Raw genomic sequence first — 19,381 nt, 5'->3', positions numbered from 1 at the left:
CAGTGCTCTTTATTAGGCACTTTGTCACAAGCTCTTCTCACTTACCTTCAACAGCAAGAGTTGCCTTTGAGCTAATGTCCTTGAGAGAGAAGACCACCTCACCAGAGTCAGACGCTGAGACTCCTTTGATTGTTAAGGTGTACTTGCGCCCTTTGCTGCTCATTTGTAATCGTCCACCGTCAGAGATAGGCTGGCCTTGTAGACTCCAGACACACTTCTCTGAGCTTTCCCTGGACAAGATACACTCAAATGTGCAGTTTTCACCTGCTTTGGCCTCTACTGACTTAAGACGCTTGGTGATTCCAATTTGAATATCTGGAGTTAAAAGCAAATACATTATTTTTGGAACACAAACTTTAACGAGCACATTTGGGATATTTCTGAGCTAATGTTGCCTAGATATAGAACAGTATGACAAAGTTTTTAACACATCGATGTTGAATATATTATACAGAATAGGGAATTCCTTAAACTCTTTGGTTACTGGAGTTCAGTAGTAAAACAATACTGTAGTTTGCGGTCATACCTCTGACAGTGACTTTAGACTTGGTTAGGTCTGTGCCAAGATCACAACTGTACTCTCCAGCATCACCTTGTGTGATGTCATGGACAGTTAATCCCAAAGATTTGCCATCATGGAGGAGCTCATACTTTTTGCCTGCTTCTAAAACAGTACCATCTTTATGCCACACTGGGCTAACCCTGGGTTTTGAGGCTTCACACTTAAGAGTAACTGTGCCCTTCTCCTCTGCAACCACGTCATCCAGCAACTTCAGGAATACAGCCTTCTTCTCTGAATTTCAATAACACAAAAATTGGGCTATAGGTAAAAACCTGGCTTCTTCCAAGGCATCTAGGAAGTATCTGTAATCCATCGGAAATCCTGCTTATTTTATCTTCATCTTTTGACCGTCTTACCTTTAACCTTCAGGATGGCTGCTTCTTTCACATCTCTTATACTAAAGGTGACCTTCCCACCATCCTCAGGTGCCAGGTTCTTGAGAGTGAGGGTATGGGTCCTATCCACATGAGTGATGGAATTGACCTCATTGTTGAAGACTGGTTTGTCATTGAGCATCCACTGGACCTCTTCGTCTGGATAGTTGACTTCACAGGTGAACACAGCATCCCCATCTTCATCTACCTCCAAGTCTGATAGATGTTTTGTGATCTGGATTTTACGCACTGTGTATTTGTAAGAAATGTTAACATCAATTAACAATAAAGGTGACATACACTAAAGGAGTTTTGTAAGAATTGTGTATTTGGCCTCTTAAATTTTAAAAGGGTTTTATCAGCTTGTGTTAATGTGTTTAAAGTCTTTTTTGTGCAGTACTAAACTTTTTTGGCACCACAAAAGCCTATGAAATAAGTTCTTGGTGTAGTCAAAACCAAGCTCTCACAAGCAGCCTGACCGTATCAGGCTATAAAGGGTTTACAACTTGAAACAACATACTCTGAATGCTTATGATTTTACCTTCTACTTTGAGATTGGCTTTGCTCTCACAGACCCCACCTCGACAGCCATACTCCCCAGAGTCCTCTGTACTCAAGGTCTGGATGGTCAACTGCACAATGGCATCCTTTTGCTTCATGCTGTACTTGCTAGATGCTTTCAACGCAGTCTGACCCTTAAACCATTGTACTTCTTTTGGTGGGAAAGAAAACTTGCAGGACATTGTAATGGAAGTTTTCTCCTTGGCTGTCACATCTTTAAGCGATTCCAGAACTTCAACGGGACGCTCTAAAAAATGAAACGTTTATTTAGAGCTAAATCTTACTGTTGTTTTGTGCTCAAATATGCACAAAACTGTCCTAAATCAACAACCAATCCCTAACCTTTTACTTTGAGCTCAGCTGTAGATTTGCTTTTTCCAGCAGTGAACTGTACAGGGCCTGACATGGAGGCCTTGGTCTTCTTAAAAGTAAGGCGATGCATGGTTCCTTCTTTCTCCATCTCAATATCCACACTCTCCTTTAGCTGTTCCCCATTTAGCATCCACTTTACTGGCTTAACTGTCTCCACACTCACTTCCACCTCGAAGTGGGCAGCAAATGGCTCTGTCACCTCCACAGAGCTAAGCTCTCGTACTATGCTGATAGCCCGCTCTAAAGTTGTAATAAAGAAATTATAGTGCAAGAAGTCAGAAAGATTTAAAAGCATGAAGTTAAATTCAAATGCATGGAAATTTAATTTACATTAACAGTAAATTATACTATAAGCTCATTTGCACATGAAACTTTCTGAAGAAAAAATTTACAAATTACAGTTTAAACATTTTTAAAAAAGACACATCAAATTTCATACAGCACACGGTTCAACTAAGTCTATTGCAGATCAATTGAAACCTGATCTACAAACTGTTACCAATTTTGAAAAAAATAATTTAAGCATGCAATTCAATTATATTCATGCTTTTATACAGCCCATTAACAACTGTTTAGTTTCTCTCTTGTAGAATAATGCATGCTTTTTTTTACATCATTACAGAATAGATTTTTTACCCTCTACAAGTAGCTGACATGATGTCTTATCATCAATGGCGTCACACACGTATGTATCCTCATCTTCTGAGTCCACGTCAGTGATGGTGAGCTTCCTGTAGATGTCATCACTGGAAATCTCATGCTTCTTGCTGGGTTTAATCTCAGTCTTGTTCTTGTACCATGTAACTTTAGCACTGGCCCGGGACACCTGACACTCTATGTGTGCTCTGTGTTTGTACATGGCGATTTTGTCCCTCAATTTCTTCACAAATCTCACAGGCAGCTCTGTAATGATTATAAAGGACCTTAGGGGTCTTGGTAAGCCTTAAAAGTAGGACTTGTTAGATAACAACACAAACACTACACAGCACCAGATTAAGTGCATTAGTAATGGCGCTAAATGCAAAATGTATTTGGCATTCTTATCCAAATCACGAACCTTTAACCTTCAGTTTAGCAGTTGATGATGCCTTCTCTGCCGTGAACTTGACTTCGCCTGCATCCTCTGCCTTAACTGATTTGTAGAGCAGAATGTATGTTCTACCTGAGGTAAACAATTATAGACATATTTTAAGACAAACTGATAACTTGTGGTTTTAAAGTCCAATGTTACTTGTCTTTGAACATTTAATTCAGTGGATCTAGTAAATGGTGACTGAATGTTAGCCCCTGCAAGCTGCTGTTCATCAAGCTAAACTTACCCTCCTGTCTGATTTTTATGTTGTCTCCAGGTTTGAGCTTTGTGTCACCTTTGTTCCATTGAGCCTCTACCTCATCGTGAGAGATCTCACAGACAAATGTTGCACTCTCCTTTTCTGTCACCTCCAAGTCCTGAAGTGGCTTCACAATCTTAATATCTCGAGCTATGAAATTGTAAAACATCGATTTGAGATGATATGAAGAGTTTGGGTCCAAAATAAGATAACTCTTTTTACAATTTTAAAAAATCATGTTTTTTTATTATGTTATCACGTTTTTCTGGTGTTTTATTGTGTTATTTAGCTGTATTTTCTGAGTTATTATGGCTTAAATAAAAAGAAAATCAACTGCAGTTGATTGATATTAATTGGAATGCACAATTAAACACGGGTTATCTTATTTTGGAACCAAACACTTCATACTGTATATTCTAATGATTAGGTTTGTACAAAATGTTTCAACAGAAATGGAAAATAGGGTTAATCGTCATTACCATGAACAGTGAGCTTGGCTGAAGTGTTGGCATCTGTTGCTTTACATATATATTCACCCTGGTCCCCAAAGGTACACGTGTGGATAAGTAGACTGCATTTGTTGCCCTGGGAATGGATGCTAAATTTCTTTCCTGGCTTCAGTTCCTCATCACCCTAACAAAGTCAACAGTGCAACATTTTCTTTGACTTTCATATTTGATTTTTGTATGAATACGTGGCTTTGTTTTATTTTACTATTCTAACTGCTGACTTCCAATACCTTAAACCATTTGACATCAGCATTTGCTCTTGACACCTCACATTCGAAAGTGACTTTCTCCTTTTCAGGACAACTGATGTCTCGAAGAGGTTTGAGGATCTTTGCTGGAGGTTCTGTAAACACAACACCCACAGTTATGATACTTTATCTAAGTGACTTAGAAATAATTTAGGGTATATATTTTATCAGTTATGAAGAGCATGAAGATATGCTTAAGAATAAATTGTTAGGTGCATTCTGTAACAAAGCTAATTAAACTAAAACTAAACATAAACACTCGCCTGTAATAATGAGTTTGCATGAAGTATGGACATCCTCAGCCTGAAAAGATATAGTTCCACCATCAGTAAGTTTCAGCTGGGACATAGTCAGGCAGTGCTTGTTGCCCAATGCTGTAGTAAGGACATTGGGTGCTGCCTTCAGTTTCTTGCCATCTTTGCTCCAGGATCCTTCTACATCAGCCTTACTGAGCTCCACCTCCATTGTGACAGTCTCTTTTTCTTGTACTTTCATCTCTTTCAGGCCTTTAACCACCTGAATCTTCTTAACTGAATACCAGAAAAAAGCACAAAGAGAGATAAGTGAAAGCCTGGTTTCCATAATCCTATACCTATTGGCTTATAAATAGTTCACACAACTTCAACATATTAAAGGAAACATACTCTCTACTGTTAGTTTGGCCTGGGTCTTATCATCCAGAGTTTCGCAGGAGTAGTGGCCTCTGTCACCATACGTCACACTCTTGAGGATCAGAGTCTGCTTGACACCATCTACCTGGATTTCCAGATTCCCACCTGGTTGCTGTACCACACCATTCTTCATCCACTTCACCTCTGTAGATTGTTTACTGAGCTCTACTTCCAACCGAACTGTGTCATTCTCCTGAACAGTGGCATCTGCTAGCTTCTTCTTGAAGGTCACAGGAAGCTCTGGAACAAACCCCAATTAAAATATATCTATACACTTGCAGCAAGATTCATGGTACGAGTAACTAATAACTTCAGAAAAACAAATGCAAGACTCTTGGTATAACCGTGTATGTCTCTAATGCGGATGGTCTTGGCAATTCTTACCTTGTACTTTTAGTGTGGCTTTGCACACTTTGCCTTCGGCATCAATACTGATTTCTCCTGCATCCTCCGAAGTGACAGCCTTAATGGTAAGGGAGTGACTGCCACCTCCTTGAGCGATCTTAAATTTAGGACTGGCTGTTATGGGGACATCATTTCGCAGCCATCTGACACACGCATCAGGAGTTGTGATGGAGCACTTGAAGATGGCGTCTTTGCCTTCATTCGCAACAATATTGTTTAGCTTGCTAGTGAACCTCACTAGACGTGGGGCTACAATGGAATATAGAGTTAAATTAAAAGAGAGAATTGATAATTAACGACATCTGTTGGTTAAATAGGTTCATGTGATTATGCTCGGCTGAATTGATGAACTTAAAAAGCAGACATGGACACTGATGGCTCTTACCTTTTATGGTAACTTTGGTCGAGGTTTTGTCATCTTTGCATTCACAGCTGTAATCTCCTTCATCCGCCTGAGCCACATGAGACACAGTCAAGATGCAGTTGGTACCATCGCTACAGACGCTGTGCCTATCACCTGGTCTGATTTCCTTGCCATTATGCCTCCAAAGGACGTTACCTGTAGCTTTGTTAAGACTACAGGAAAGGGTCATGGTGCTTTCTAATACTGCAGATACTACCTGCAATGGTACAACAAACTTCAAAGGTGTCTCTGTGGGGATAAACATGGACAAAAGAAAAATGTTAGGACCACAGTCATTTTAAAACACAATCAATGATTATTTCACCGAATGAGGCCTTTGTGTAAATCTAATCAATAATAATTGATTCAACTAATCAAAATATGTGTCATACTGATATGCAAGCATTGATTAATAACTGAAGAGAGATTAGCACCAAAATATTCAAATTTGACTAAGGTCAAAATGAAAATCAGCTTTTACCTTTGACCTGGACTTTGAACTCCAGTTTGTCATCAGCTGTCTGGCAAGAGTAAGTGCCGCTGTCTTTGGATTCAGAGGACTTCACAAAAAGGATCCGTGAGCGACCTTCTTGTTTCATCTCATATTTTGATCCGTCTTTCAGTTCCACACCATCCCTGAACCACTTAACATTGCAACTCTCAGAAGTCACCTCAGTTTTCAAAACGACCTTCTCTGTTGTCTCAACCACCAATGTTTCCTTTGTCACTGATGTCTTCTGGAATTTGGCAGAGATATCTATGAAAAAAGATAATTGAAATTACAACGTGAACATGTAAGGAAAACATTGGTGCCTTGAAAATCAAATGTTGCGTGATTACGGTCTCACCTTCCACCTGGATTTTGAAGAACAACTTCTCATTTCCAGCTTCACAGGTGTAATCTCCAACATCCTTCTTCTCCACGTTCTCCAGCACAAGCTGACGGCTCTTGCCCTTTGACTCCATGTGCAAAGTCTTACTGGAGCTCAGCTGCTTGCCATCCTTGAACCATTTGACCTCAGTTGCGGAATCAGAAACTTCACAGCTCAGTGTGGCTTTCTGGGAAGCAGATACTTTGACTTCCTTCTGATAGGTGTCCTTGTTGGTAAAGAGAGCTTTTGGTTCTAATGAGGAAATGTTGAGAAGACTGTTAATACTGGACATATTTTACTATCCATGTAACTGTGGAAATGTTACCTGATGTGACCCAATAGACAGCAATCATGAAGGATAACATATCTAATGCACAGAATCAAAACAAATAGGCCGGAAATAATTTTCATACCTGACACCTGAATCTTGAAGACCAGCTTTTCTTTTCCGGCTTCACAGGTGTACTCTCCAATATCCTTCTTCTCCACATTCTCCAGCACAAGCTGACGGCTCTTGCCCTTGGATTCCATTTGAACACCCTTACTGGAGCTCAACTGCTTGCCATCCTTGAACCATTTCACCTCAGTCTTGGAGTCAGAAACTTCACAGCTCAGTGTGGCCTTCTGGGAAGAATATACTTTGACTTCCTTCTGATAGGTGTCCTTATTTGCAAAAGCAGCTTGAACATCTGTTGGGCAGTCATGGTGCATAAAGGATACAAAATCAGAAAGTATTATTCTCTGAGATAATATAACAGTTAAGTTATTACTAATCCCTTTTTCCTCAAACAGAAAAATACAAATTGCTCTATTTATAAAGACAGCATTTCTCTCATAACTCTGAATGCTCTTTGTTAGAGACAAGAAACATAGTTAATGCTTTTTGTAAAGTTTTCTTTTGTCAAGCTTCATTGATTCTTTGGTATTGTGGTATTTTCTGTGAGGGAGAAAAATAAAACTGGAAACAAAGCCAACAGATAGAACGTGAACAAAGATGGTTTTCATACCTGACACCTGAATCTTGAAGACCAGCTTTTCTTTTCCGGCTTTACAGGTGTACTCTCCAACATCCTTCTTCTCCACATTCTCCAGCACAAGCTGACGGCTCTTGCCCTTGGATTCCATTTGAACACCCTTACTGGAGCTCAACTGCTTGCCATCCTTGAACCATTTCACCTCAGTCTTGGAGTCAGAAACTTCACAGCTCAGTGTGGCCTTCTGGGAAGCAGATACCTTGACTTCCTTCTGATAGGTGTCCTTGTTGGAGAAAGCCGCTTGAATGTCTGGCAGGATAATCACAGTGTATCAATACAGCATTAGAAGCAATGTAAACCAGTTTGGACAAGAATGGAAATTCTTGTTTTGAACCTTCCAGTGTCAGCAACAAAAAAATCCAAAGAAGAAAAAACAAGCCAATAAACACTGCTGAGTTCTCACCTTCCACGTGAATCTTAAAGACCAGTTTTTCTTTTCCAGTTTCACAGGTGTACTCTCCAGCGTCCTTTTTCTCCACATTCTCCAGCACAAGCTGACGGCTCTTGCCCTTTGATTCCATTTGAACACTCTTACTGGAGCTCAACTGCTTGCCATCTTTGAACCATTTCACCTCAGTCTTGGAATCAGAAACTTCACAGCTCAGTGTGGCCTTCTGGGAAGCAGATACTTTGACTTCCTTCTGATAGGTGTCCTTGTTGGAGAAAGCCGCTTGAATGTCTGGCAGGATAATCACAGTGTATCAATACAGCATTAGAAGCAATGTAAACCAGTTTGGACAAGAATGGAAATTCTTGTTTTGAACCTTCCAGTGTCAGCAACAAAAAAATCCAAAGAAGAAAAAACAAGCCAATAAACACTGCTGAGTTCTCACCTTCCACGTGAATCTTAAAGACCAGTTTTTCTTTTCCAGTTTCACAGGTGTACTCTCCAGCGTCCTTTTTCTCCACATTCTCCAGCACAAGCTGACGGCTCTTGCCCTTTGATTCCATTTTAACACTCTTACTGGAGCTCAACTGCTTGCCATCCTTGAACCATTTCACCTCAGTCTTGGAGTCAGAAACTTCACAGCTCAGTGTGGCCTTCTGGGAAGCAGATACTTTGACTTCCTTCTGATAGGTGTCCTTGTTTGCAAAGGCAGCTTGAACATCTGTTGGGCAGTCATGGTGCATAAAGGATACAAAATCAGAAAGTATTATTCTCTGAGATAATATAACAGTTAAGTTATTACTAATCCCTTTTTTCTCAAACAGAAAAATACAAATTGCTCTATTTATAAAGACAGCATTTCTCTCATAACTCTGAATGCTCTTTGTAAGAGACAAGAAACATGGTAAATGCCTTATGTAAGGTTTTCTTTCGTTAAGCTTCATTGATTCTTTGTTATTGTGGTCTTTTCTGTAAATGAGAAAATGAAACTGGAAACAAAGTCAACAGATAGAACGTGAACAAAGATGGTTTTTATACCTGACACCTGAATCTTGAATGCCAACTTTTCTTTTCCAGCTTCACAGGTGTACTCTCCAACATCCTTCTTCTCCACATTCTCCAGCACAAGCTGACGGCTCTTGCCCTTGGATTCCATTTGAACACTCTTACTGGAGCTCAACTGCTTGCCATCCTTGAACCATTTCACCTCAGTCTTGGAGTCAGCAACTTCACAGCTCAGTGTGGCCTTCTGGGAAGCAGATACTTTGACTTCCTTCTGATAGGTGTCCTTGTTGGTAAAGAGAGCTTTTGGTTCTAATGAGGAAATGTTGAGAAGACTGTTAATACTGGACATATTTTACATATCCATGTAACTGTGGAAATGTTACCTGATGTGACCCAATAGACAGCAATCATGAAGGATAACATATCTAATGCACAGAATCAAAACAAATAGGCCGGAAATAATTTTCATACCTGACACCTGAATCTTGAAGACCAGCTTTTCTTTTCCGGCTTCACAGGTGTACTCTCCAACATCCTTCTTCTCCACATTCTCCAGCACAAGCTGACGGCTCTTGCCCTTGGATTCCATTTGAACACCCTTACTGGAGCTCAACTGCTTGCCATCCTTGAACCATTTCACCTCAGTCTTGGAGTCAGAAACTTCACAGCTCAGTGTGGCCTTCTGGGAAGAATATACTTTGACTTCCTTCTGATAGGTGTCCATGTTTGTAAAGGCAGCTTGAACATCTGTTGGGCAGTCATGGTGCATAAAGGATACAAAATCAGAAAGTATTATTCTCTGAGATATAACAGTTAAATAATTACTAATCCCTTTTTCCTCAAACAAAAAAATACATATTGCTCTATTTATAAAGACAGCATTTCTCTCATAACTCTGAATGCTCTTTGTTAGAGACAAGAAACATAGTTAATGCTTTTTGTAAAGTTTTCTTTTGTCAAGCTTCATTTATTCTTTGGTATTGTGGTATTTTCTGTGAGGGAGAAAAATAAAACTGGAAACAAAGCCAACAGATAGAACGTGAACAAAGATGGTTTTCATACCTGTAACCTGAATCTTGAAGACCAGCTTTTCTTTTCCAGCTTCACAGGTGTACTCTCCAACATCCTTCTTCTCCACATTCTCCAGCACAAGCTGACGGCTCTTGCCCTTGGATTCCATTTGAACACCCTTACTGGAGCTCAACTGCTTGCCATCCTTGAACCATTTCACCTCAGTCTTGGAGTCAGAAACTTCACAGCTCAGTGTGGCCTTCTGGGAAGCAGATACTTTGACTTCCTTCTGATAGGTGTCCATGTTTGTAAAGGCAGCTTGAACATCTGTTGGGCAGTCATGGTGCATAAAGGATACAAAATCAGAAAGTATTATTCTCTGAGATATAACAGTTAAATAATTACTAATCCCTTTTTCCTCAAACAAAAAAATACATATTGCTCTATTTATAAAGACAGCATTTCTCTCATAACTCTGAATGCTCTTTGTTAGAGACAAGAAACATAGTTAATGCTTTTTGTAAAGTTTTCTTTTGTCAAGCTTCATTTATTCTTTGGTATTGTGGTATTTTCTGTGAGGGAGAAAAATAAAACTGGAAACAAAGCCAACAGATAGAACGTGAACAAAGATGGTTTTCATACCTGTAACCTGAATCTTGAAGACCAGCTTTTCTTTTCCAGCTTCACAGGTGTACTCTCCAACATCCTTCTTCTCCACATTCTCCAGCACAAGCTGACGGCTCTTGCCCTTGGATTCCATTAGAACACTCTTACTGGAGCTCAACTGCTTGCCATCCTTGAACCATTTCACCTCAGTCTTTGAGTCAGAAACTTCACAGCTCAGTGTGGCCTTCTGGGAGGTTGAAATTCTCACTTCCTTTTGATAAGAATCTTTGTTTGAGAAAGCAGGCTGAGTTTCTGAAAGAACATTTACCATTGGGGTGTCATTTGTGTCATCATCAAGAAAAACACACCCCACCACTTTTGTTTTAATTTCATTAACATTTTCATGAACAACCCCCAGATTTTCAATAAATGTATCAACTTGTCCTTAGCTAAATGAACAATTAGCATTAAGCTTAACCAGCACTGTTCAAAAACCATAGTTATGACATTAATTAAGTATTTTGGCACGTCTGAATAATCATGCTCATTAAATATTTTTGTTTCAGACTAATAAGCACTAGCCTCACCTTTTATCTTGACCAGGAATGTCATCTTGTCTTCTGGCGTTTCACATGAGTAGCGTCCTTCATCGCTCGGCTTGGCACCCTTGATGACCAGCTTTCTTTGCGTCCCCTGAGAGACAAAGGTTGTCCTCTTGTCTTCCTTTATTTCTTTCTGGTCTTTCTGCCACACAACAGTGGTTCCAGGAGAAGCAACTTCACAACTCAACACCACGTCACCCATCAAAGCATCGCTCTCCTGGGGCTGGGCCCTTGGCTTGTTAACAAACTTAGCTGGTTCTTCTGTTAGGAGGAATGGAGGATGATATACTAAATTGTTTGTGCTTTCAATGTGGAATGGATTTAAATACATAATAGAAGAAATACAGTTACATTCCATGTTGACACATCCAAATACTGTTACTTACTGTAAACTGTCTAGATATGAATTTGGTAAAGAAACTGGCAGTATTCTAATGTCTAGAGGCCAGGAATTTAAATTTTATGATGGGAAATAGACATTTATATTTATGTTCATTTAGGCCCACCTTACGAGAATTATTCACTTTATCAATAGGAGGTGTTCGGTCAGATTGTTCAGGATTATATCTATGGTTTTATTTATGTCTGCAACAGCAAAATCATATGGCTTTTGGTGCAGTACTATAAGCTTCCATTTCTTTAAATCATATTGAAATACAAATCTATTTCATAAGTTATGTCCATTAGTCAGGCATATCGAATATGAGAGCTGCATAAGCGCTAAGCCAGCTCTGTTACCTGACAACACACTTCCTGTTGAGTGTAGCTTTGGCCCAGCTGTTCCTGGCTGTCACCACTGACCTCTTACACCATTTATCCACACTGAACTTTCTGTACTAAGCTGGGATAGAAAGCACTGACAACACAGCCCTTTAACTATTGGGATCTGGAGATCCCCTCATATTAGTACTACATGCATCTTGTTTACCTCCCTTATTATTTGGCATGGTGTTCTATTTGACTATAAATGTAATTTACATGTATGCAGACTCCGAAAATGAAATCACCTTTGAGGGCAAGATGAACGGACATTTTATCACCATCACACATGCATTCGTAGACGCCCACATCTTCATGGGTAACGTTGTGGACTGTTAGTATGCGTTTTCGGTCTACACTTGTGGCTTCATATTTTTTACCAATCCTCAGCTCCTTCCCATTCTTCATCCAAATTACCTGCAGCACAAGATGAAATTTAAAGAATGGATTCAAGTTAAAATGTGTAATTCTACCATCACCAAATGGAACATCAGGGGAACTGATTTCCTTTGTCATTTTCATAATAGACTTTGATAGGTGGTAGGATTTGGAACATTAAAAAATCGACATCAAATTACAGGTGCTGTGTGCAATGTCTTGGCTCTGAAAACAGACAGCAAAATATGGGCTTGGTATTACCTGCACACTAGAATCGGACACTTCTGTGTACATCTGTGCAGAGGAATGTGCACTGAAGGTAAACACCTCCACCTGAGAAGACTTGTTGGTGAAACGTGCTGCCAGAGCTGGAGAAAAAAAGAGAACATTTCAAAAGAACATTGTTGTCACATTTTTTCTATCAGAGGATAGACAGCTGATCTTCAGCCCCACAGTTGATTTCCTACCTTTAACATGTAGCGTGCCAACACTCTGAGATCCACCACCCACAAATTTGACCTGTGCCCCATCCAGTGCCACGGACACCTCCCTGATAACCAGGGTGTATGTTGTCTTTGAGCGCGTGATCAGGTATTCAGATCCACTACGGATCATTCGGTCATTTATGGTCCAGGAGCCAGAACATACAGCTGACAGCTCAACAGTGAAGGTGGCTTCTTCGCCTGCATGTGCACTACAGTTTACAAGGCCTGTCTTCACTGACGCTGTGGGCTCTGACCAGATAAAAAACAATACACTGATTAAGTTGAGTATTTATAATATTCTAGAAAGCCAATGGTTTCTTGTAAGGCACATTTATTATAATTTGACCACAGCATGCAACTGAAACATATTTCTTACCAAGGTAGAATGTTCCAGGAATCTCCAAGTAGGCACTCTGACCGAAATCGTTGACTGCTGAGATACGGAATTGATAACTTGTCTCCTCAGGGATTTCGTTAATGGTGTATTCAGTACTAGACACAGTCGTACTGGTTACTTTAACCCAGGTTTGAACTCCCACCTTCCTGCGCTCCACAATGTAGCCAGTGATGGGGACAGGCCGGTCACTATCTGGTGGGGACCAGCATAGCGTGATAGATGAATCTGTCTTGTTCCGCACGGTCGGTTCAACTGGGGGATCTGGTGGATGTTTCCTCGGTGCTGAAATGTTCAAGTGTTATCATAAAAGATACATAACAAAACCTTTCTAAACGTATTCTGGTAAATGCAATGATAGATTTTCAGACCATAAGAACATGGGTCAGACAAAGTGTTTCAGCACAGAATCTCCAGGTTAGCATGCCACACTCAGATTTACAAAAATGTACTCACCAGTGACAGAGAAGCGAGTGGACGTCTTGCAGTCACGGGCGATGAAGGCCACCTCACCTGAGTCCTCTGAGGTACATTCACGAATCGTTAGGGTGTACTGTCTGTTTATGCGGGCGATTATAATTCGGGACTCCTCTTTAAGCCTCTCCCCATTCCTGGTCCAATATGCATCTTCAACTGGTTGCTCGAGTTCAACGCAGAAGATAACTGTATCGCTAACTGGCACCACTGTCTTCCTGGGCAGCTTTTTAGTGATGTTCCCTGGAATAGGAGAGAAGAGTCTTAATGAGCCAGGACAAAACCATTATTTGAAAATATATAATTTTTATGCTTGAGGACTACTTTTTGGCTTATACTTGGCAAACAACCATTTTCTAACCAATTTAATAAGCCTTATAGGAGTGGTGTTCAGAGCTTTACCCAAAACTGTAAGTTCTGCCACAGTGCGACTGCCCTCCTTCATCTCGCAGATATAGACGGCATCATCGTTGGTGGTAACGTTGTGAATTGTGAGGCGACGTAAAGTACCCTCCTGATCCAGACGGTACTTAGCGTTTTGTTCTAGACGAGTCTCTTCCATGTACCAGCTGGCTTGGGTGTTTGACATTGGTACCTCACATTGCAAAGTTGCCGTTTCCTTTTCCTTCACCTCGACATCCTGCAACTTCCTCTTGAACGGAATTTTTGGCTCTGACAAGGATACACAGAGTATTAGTGAGCTCAACAAACACCATTTTGTAATGGATCTACTCAATTGATTTGTTTGTGCAATTTATTTTCAAATAGTTTAGGTCTTCACATTATGATGAAAGTGACGTAACTGACTTAATATGGGAGGGGCAGACATTTAAATGTTTCTCAGTATGCATTTTCTTCTATTTCTATTAGATTGCCACCAACCACATTGTTTTACAACTTTGTAAGTCTCAGTATCACACAGAGACCTATACACTGTATCCAGAAGATATGCTTTACATTCTAAATGAGTTTCAGCTGATAAAGTAAAGCCTGTTTTCACAAACACAGCCTTACAAATGTCATGAACTTCACACTCCTAACCATTATACATGGACGTCACTACACTTTGGATTGGAATTGCAGACTGGCATCTGGCTACGTTTCTGTGACCTTTCTCTAAGGTGCCTTTGGCATGAGAGTGCAGATTAAGGCACAAGAACAAGACATTATTGCTACACTTCTGGCTAAAATTTGAACTGACCACTTAATTGTTACAAAATCTGTTGAAGATCATTAAGGTGCATTTGTTAACAATGACTGGTCTACAATAAATTTGGATTATGTAACAATGGTAAATGTAGACATTTCAGGCTGATATCATGCTGTATGGAAAGTCACCCGGACAGTGGCGTCAGACGTGACAACTAACCATCACAACAACTGTGAACTAATCATCACCAGCAGAAAATAGGTGTAACGCTACACCCTGTTAAAGACTCTTGCTAGAACTTTGCTGCGATGCATTGAAGTTGAATGGCAAAGATGACTATCAGCAAAAGATGTGACAGACATTTAGATTTGATCTGATTGAGACATCCAAATGAGAGAGTATTTACCATTTAGACAACAAAACATATACATGTAGTCTACTAAGCAGTAACTTACTGATCTTGTGTGTTAAATCTTTGATTTAAACATTGATAATATTGTTAAACACTGTAGGCTACTATTCCCTTTAGAACACTTTCTTAACGATTGAAAAGTCATTTTGGACTTGGGATGCAGTGCACAATAATCTATATAACTCATACCTTTGACAATCACTAGCACAGCGCTGTAGGTCTGTCCAGCCATGTTAGATGCATTGCAGGTGTACAGCCCATTATCATTCTGCTTGCAGTACAGCACCTTGAGGATGAAATTCTCTGCCTGATCCTCATACATAACATGTCTGCGGCCTTCGCCGATGTTTGTCCCATCCTTCCGCCAGATAATATGTGGTTTCGGATGACCTGTGACGAAACAGCTGAGCTTTGCGTGTTTACCCTCGGTTACCGTACAGGTGCGGGTAAACACACCTTTGGGCAACATGCTCGTCAGGGCTGAAACCCTCTGCTCATGGTCATAGGCAAGCCCCAAGCTGCCAAGTTCTTCTGTGATCTTAGAGGATGAGGTTTTAAGCGAGGTGGAGGAGCTTTCCATGGCACGGTAGATAGAGATGTCCTTCCGCATATCTTCTTTTCGCTTCTGCATTTGTGAGAGGAGGGAGGTGCTTTTGTCAGCGTTGAGGAGACGGGCGTCCTGCATGTCCACTACCAGAGTGGCGGCGGATTGAGCACGGCCGATAGAGTTCTGCACACGGCAGGTGTACGTTCCACTGTCCAAGCTCCGAACACTTTGGATCCGCATGGAGCTGGATTCGTTGTCTGAGGTGATCTTGATGCGGTTGGTCTCACCCAGGTAGCGGCCGTCTTTCTCCCAATCATAGGTTGGGGGAGGATGTGCTGCAACACGGCAATAGAAGGTAACATCCCCCCCCAGACCCACTCGGCTGGAGACGGGCTTCACTGTAAACACCGGAGCACGATCTAGAGCAGCTGGAGGCAATCCTACCTTCAGGGTCACAGCCGCATACGCCTCGCCGACATTGTTCTTGGCACGGCACATGTACTGACCGCTGTCTTCCAGAGTAAGATCGTAGATGGTGAGACGATAAACGTTGCCATCCTCAACTGTCTTGAAGCGTCCCCCTGCAGAGAGAACGAGTTTCTCTTTCTCCCAGGTTACAACAGGTACAGGGTTTCCAACGATAGTACAGCTGAGGGAAGCATCTCGGCCCACGCTGAGCTGAAAGGCTTTGGGTCGAGTAAGAAAGCGCGGGGCCCCACCAAATAGATTCTGATCCATTATTGATTCCTGCAGAATGGAAACAACACTGATTTAAGTCAAATCTGTTGAACGTATGTATTCATATAGACATACTTATTCAAAACGAAGACAACTCAATCAAGTGCAGTCTAGTTTTGTACTGTATCCCTGACCATTTTCTGCAGACAAAATAACTTCTATTGGCTACACAAAAGGCTCTGATTCCAGTTCTGTTTATGTAACATACAGTTTTTGTGTTATTCGTCTTTAGACAGGCAAGATAGTTAAGATATTAAAAAGAAAGCTGCATTTGACAGTAATTTGATGGCACAGAACATGCTAACCAATTTTCCCATAGTTTTCCCATAAGAAAATAAATACAAGCAAAACATTTGGAGAACACTATGTGGGTTGTGGAAACTTTGGAATACTAACTCTAAATCCTAGGGGCCAGTTTTACTAACCCTTTGCTCAGCGCACACGGTGAAAACCTGCGCTGAAAATTTGTGGAGACCGCTGTTTTTGCAACTGACCTTATTTCATATGCATTTGTAGGAGTTTCTTCTTCAGACACAAAGGTTAGGAGAGTATTTAAATGGTCATTGTAATGGTATTTGCAGCTTTATTAACGGCCCAAAAAAGCATGTCTTAAACCCTTTTTTGAAATTACTATCTTGGGCTATTTTGCCGTTGAGTACATCTGGCCGTAGGTAGGGACAACCTATATCGAGTACCCTGTGACTAAACTGCTGGTCATTTGAGGAGGGCTGTTACTGTAAGTCAGTGTGAATAAAAAGAGTCTATTGATGACACGACTAATGACAATGTCACTAATAACCATTTCAGAAAAGATCCTGAAATAAACATGAGCTGAGTACTACTCATTTCAAATGACCTCCTCAAAGAAAATAGTTAAAAGAGTTACGTGTATACGTATGTAAAACAAAATCAAAAGGCTAAGGATAAATATGAGAAATAATTTTCATAATGTAAATGTAAATAACATTTTTAGAAATACTATTATATTCACATATATACCTAAAGTTTATTGTGTATGAAAGAATACAGTAAATACTACACTGCAGGATGTTGTGGGGCAAATAATCTAAAGTTTAATGTGATGGAAAACCACAAAAATCAAACAGAATATCCTGCCTTAAAACTCTTTCATCAAACGAACAACAAATAACTGCATTTTTACAAGCTGAAAGCACAACACTGCCGTCAGAAATAAATCCCATCATCTCAAACACAACACTTGAAATCTGACCACAGCACACCATTTAAACTGGTGATTTGGAATTTCAGCGCAACAAACTTAAACAAAAGGATGTTGGTCTTTGAACGCGTGACATTTGCCATCTCCGACACCTCAGTCCCCTGAGCGGCCTGTCCCAAAAATAACCTCAGCTGTCAGCCTTCGTCTCCAGTATGTCCATTTGTAGAAGAGATCAGACCGGAGCTGTGATAGGACATCACTACAACAATGTGATATGCATGTACATTTTTTTCAATGGCCGTTCTGCCTCCTGAAATAAATTCATTCTTATGGAGCTCAAAAGTTGAATGTTAAGATGTGTAAGATAAATATTGCATCTTAAACAGTCAAAGCAATGCTGTCTTTATATTTAGACTGAGGAATGCAACGGTGTGTAATAACGAAACGAGCACAGAATCACTAGACTGATGGATTTGTGATGATGTCCCGTCAATAAAACATCCAAGCAACCATTCTCAGAAATACACATTGATTATAAGTTACAAGGTTCATCTTTCAGGATCCCTCAATATATAAAGTTATTACTTACCCTTATTCTCCTCGAGCTACAGTGGATATAAACCAGAACAGTCCTTCATAAATATCCGATGTTGGCATGAGAATATATCCGTGTAAAACAGGTAAATTCCGTGTAAATTCAGAGGAGCGACGACGGTGTATTTGATCCCCCAGTGTCTTTGCTTTCAGTGTGACAAATATCTGCCGCTCCTCTATCGGCCCTGCCTCCTGTTCAAAATAGATGTGTCACTTACCAGAACTAATGTCACACACCGTACCGGACGGGATTTTGCTGAAAACAAGCCCCTTTCATGACCGTTTAGAAAATGTGCAGCTTTTTAATTCAATCTCTTACTGTGTTTGACTACTGACAACTTGCATTTTATTGCTACAGAATTCCATGGTGCTCGAGGTTCAAATATCAAAAGGTTCAACAATATGTTGCAACAGTTACAGGTATGGCAGCAGATTTACCAATTTACATATACAATATGTAGTACACTGAAGTACACTGCTTGCTGATTTGATGAATTTAAATTCAAGTTAAATCAAAATCATTTTTGTACAATTTTGTCACAACGTGATGTTTTCATGTTCAGTAATGTAACTTCATCCATTCATGTTGGCACTGCATTATTTGTGTTGTGTTAACATGTAGGGCATTTTCCAAACGGCATTTATGCGCCCATGAAGGACTCCATTTGTAGGGGCGTTCCAAACAAAAGTGTACACCTGAATCCCTTCGTAAAGGGCCCTTTCAAAAGTCCGTTAGCGAAGGGGACATGCCATGGTCACTTCAAGGAAGTGAGTTCCGTTTGTGATCTTGGATGACGAGTTCTCGCGACTCATTTAGCAGCTAATGTGGTGCAGGATTTTAAATATGATTAATACAGTTAGAATATAGTAAAAAGATCATTTAGTTTATAGGACAGTATGTTTAATGTGTAAAAATAGCAACTTATAGGTTTCCTTTATTAAATTTTCCTTTTATTTACACCAAGTGGATTGAAAAAATGAAGTATTAAAAAAGTAGTTTATTTTCATCAAACGAGCGCTGGATTCAGAGTTCACATGTGCCGTTGTCAAGCTAACATTTGTTCAGTCATTCTCTTTGTGAAGAGAGTTCCAAACGCATACACGAGAGACAGTAATGCCCTACACCCTTCAAAGAATTCACTTCAAGTGCTCAGCCCTTTGAAGGGAGTAGGGCATAGGGATGCTCTCTTACGTTTGGAAGGTTTTTTGACCATATCCTCATTTCTTCTGTTATTTTGTACTCTGTGATCTCTTGCATTTTGTTCCTTTTATACTGTTTGTTGCTGTTACTTTCAGATCACATATTAAAACATATA

General features: G+C 40.3%; 1 protein-coding gene across 1 annotated transcript in view; it reads right to left on the bottom strand.

Moving 5' to 3' along the window:
• The window catches only part of obscnb (obscurin, cytoskeletal calmodulin and titin-interacting RhoGEF b), a 48,704-nt gene extending 30,483 nt beyond the window's left edge, over positions 1 to 18,221 (bottom strand). Inside the window, exons 1-33 of the mRNA XM_079447668.1 lie at positions 18,061 to 18,221; positions 15,196 to 16,300; positions 13,847 to 14,116; positions 13,427 to 13,687; positions 12,953 to 13,255; positions 12,559 to 12,825; positions 12,353 to 12,459; positions 11,962 to 12,130; positions 10,940 to 11,215; positions 10,389 to 10,664; positions 9,798 to 10,073; positions 9,207 to 9,482; positions 8,769 to 9,044; positions 8,176 to 8,451; positions 7,746 to 8,021; positions 7,316 to 7,591; positions 6,722 to 6,997; positions 6,285 to 6,560; positions 5,918 to 6,193; positions 5,419 to 5,685; positions 5,013 to 5,282; positions 4,602 to 4,868; positions 4,221 to 4,487; positions 3,940 to 4,052; positions 3,680 to 3,833; positions 3,189 to 3,350; positions 2,927 to 3,031; positions 2,506 to 2,772; positions 1,840 to 2,109; positions 1,478 to 1,744; positions 919 to 1,185; positions 527 to 793; positions 46 to 315 (exon numbers count right to left, since the gene is read on the bottom strand). Coding sequence (XP_079303794.1) covers positions 46 to 315; positions 527 to 793; positions 919 to 1,185; positions 1,478 to 1,744; positions 1,840 to 2,109; positions 2,506 to 2,772; positions 2,927 to 3,031; positions 3,189 to 3,350; positions 3,680 to 3,833; positions 3,940 to 4,052; positions 4,221 to 4,487; positions 4,602 to 4,868; positions 5,013 to 5,282; positions 5,419 to 5,685; positions 5,918 to 6,193; positions 6,285 to 6,560; positions 6,722 to 6,997; positions 7,316 to 7,591; positions 7,746 to 8,021; positions 8,176 to 8,451; positions 8,769 to 9,044; positions 9,207 to 9,482; positions 9,798 to 10,073; positions 10,389 to 10,664; positions 10,940 to 11,215; positions 11,962 to 12,130; positions 12,353 to 12,459; positions 12,559 to 12,825; positions 12,953 to 13,255; positions 13,427 to 13,687; positions 13,847 to 14,116; positions 15,196 to 16,291 — 8,722 coding nt within the window. The 5' untranslated portion in view covers positions 16,292 to 16,300; positions 18,061 to 18,221. The remainder of the gene's footprint in view (positions 1 to 45; positions 316 to 526; positions 794 to 918; positions 1,186 to 1,477; positions 1,745 to 1,839; positions 2,110 to 2,505; positions 2,773 to 2,926; positions 3,032 to 3,188; positions 3,351 to 3,679; positions 3,834 to 3,939; positions 4,053 to 4,220; positions 4,488 to 4,601; positions 4,869 to 5,012; positions 5,283 to 5,418; positions 5,686 to 5,917; positions 6,194 to 6,284; positions 6,561 to 6,721; positions 6,998 to 7,315; positions 7,592 to 7,745; positions 8,022 to 8,175; positions 8,452 to 8,768; positions 9,045 to 9,206; positions 9,483 to 9,797; positions 10,074 to 10,388; positions 10,665 to 10,939; positions 11,216 to 11,961; positions 12,131 to 12,352; positions 12,460 to 12,558; positions 12,826 to 12,952; positions 13,256 to 13,426; positions 13,688 to 13,846; positions 14,117 to 15,195; positions 16,301 to 18,060) is intronic.
• Positions 18,222 to 19,381: the final 1,160 nt, after the last annotated feature.

The sequence above is a fragment of the Barbatula barbatula genome, assembly GCF_947034865.1.
Source record: "Barbatula barbatula genome assembly, chromosome: 23".
Classification (NCBI taxonomy): Eukaryota; Metazoa; Chordata; class Actinopteri; order Cypriniformes; family Nemacheilidae; genus Barbatula; species Barbatula barbatula.
This window is presented reverse-complemented; position numbering and strand designations above follow the sequence as displayed.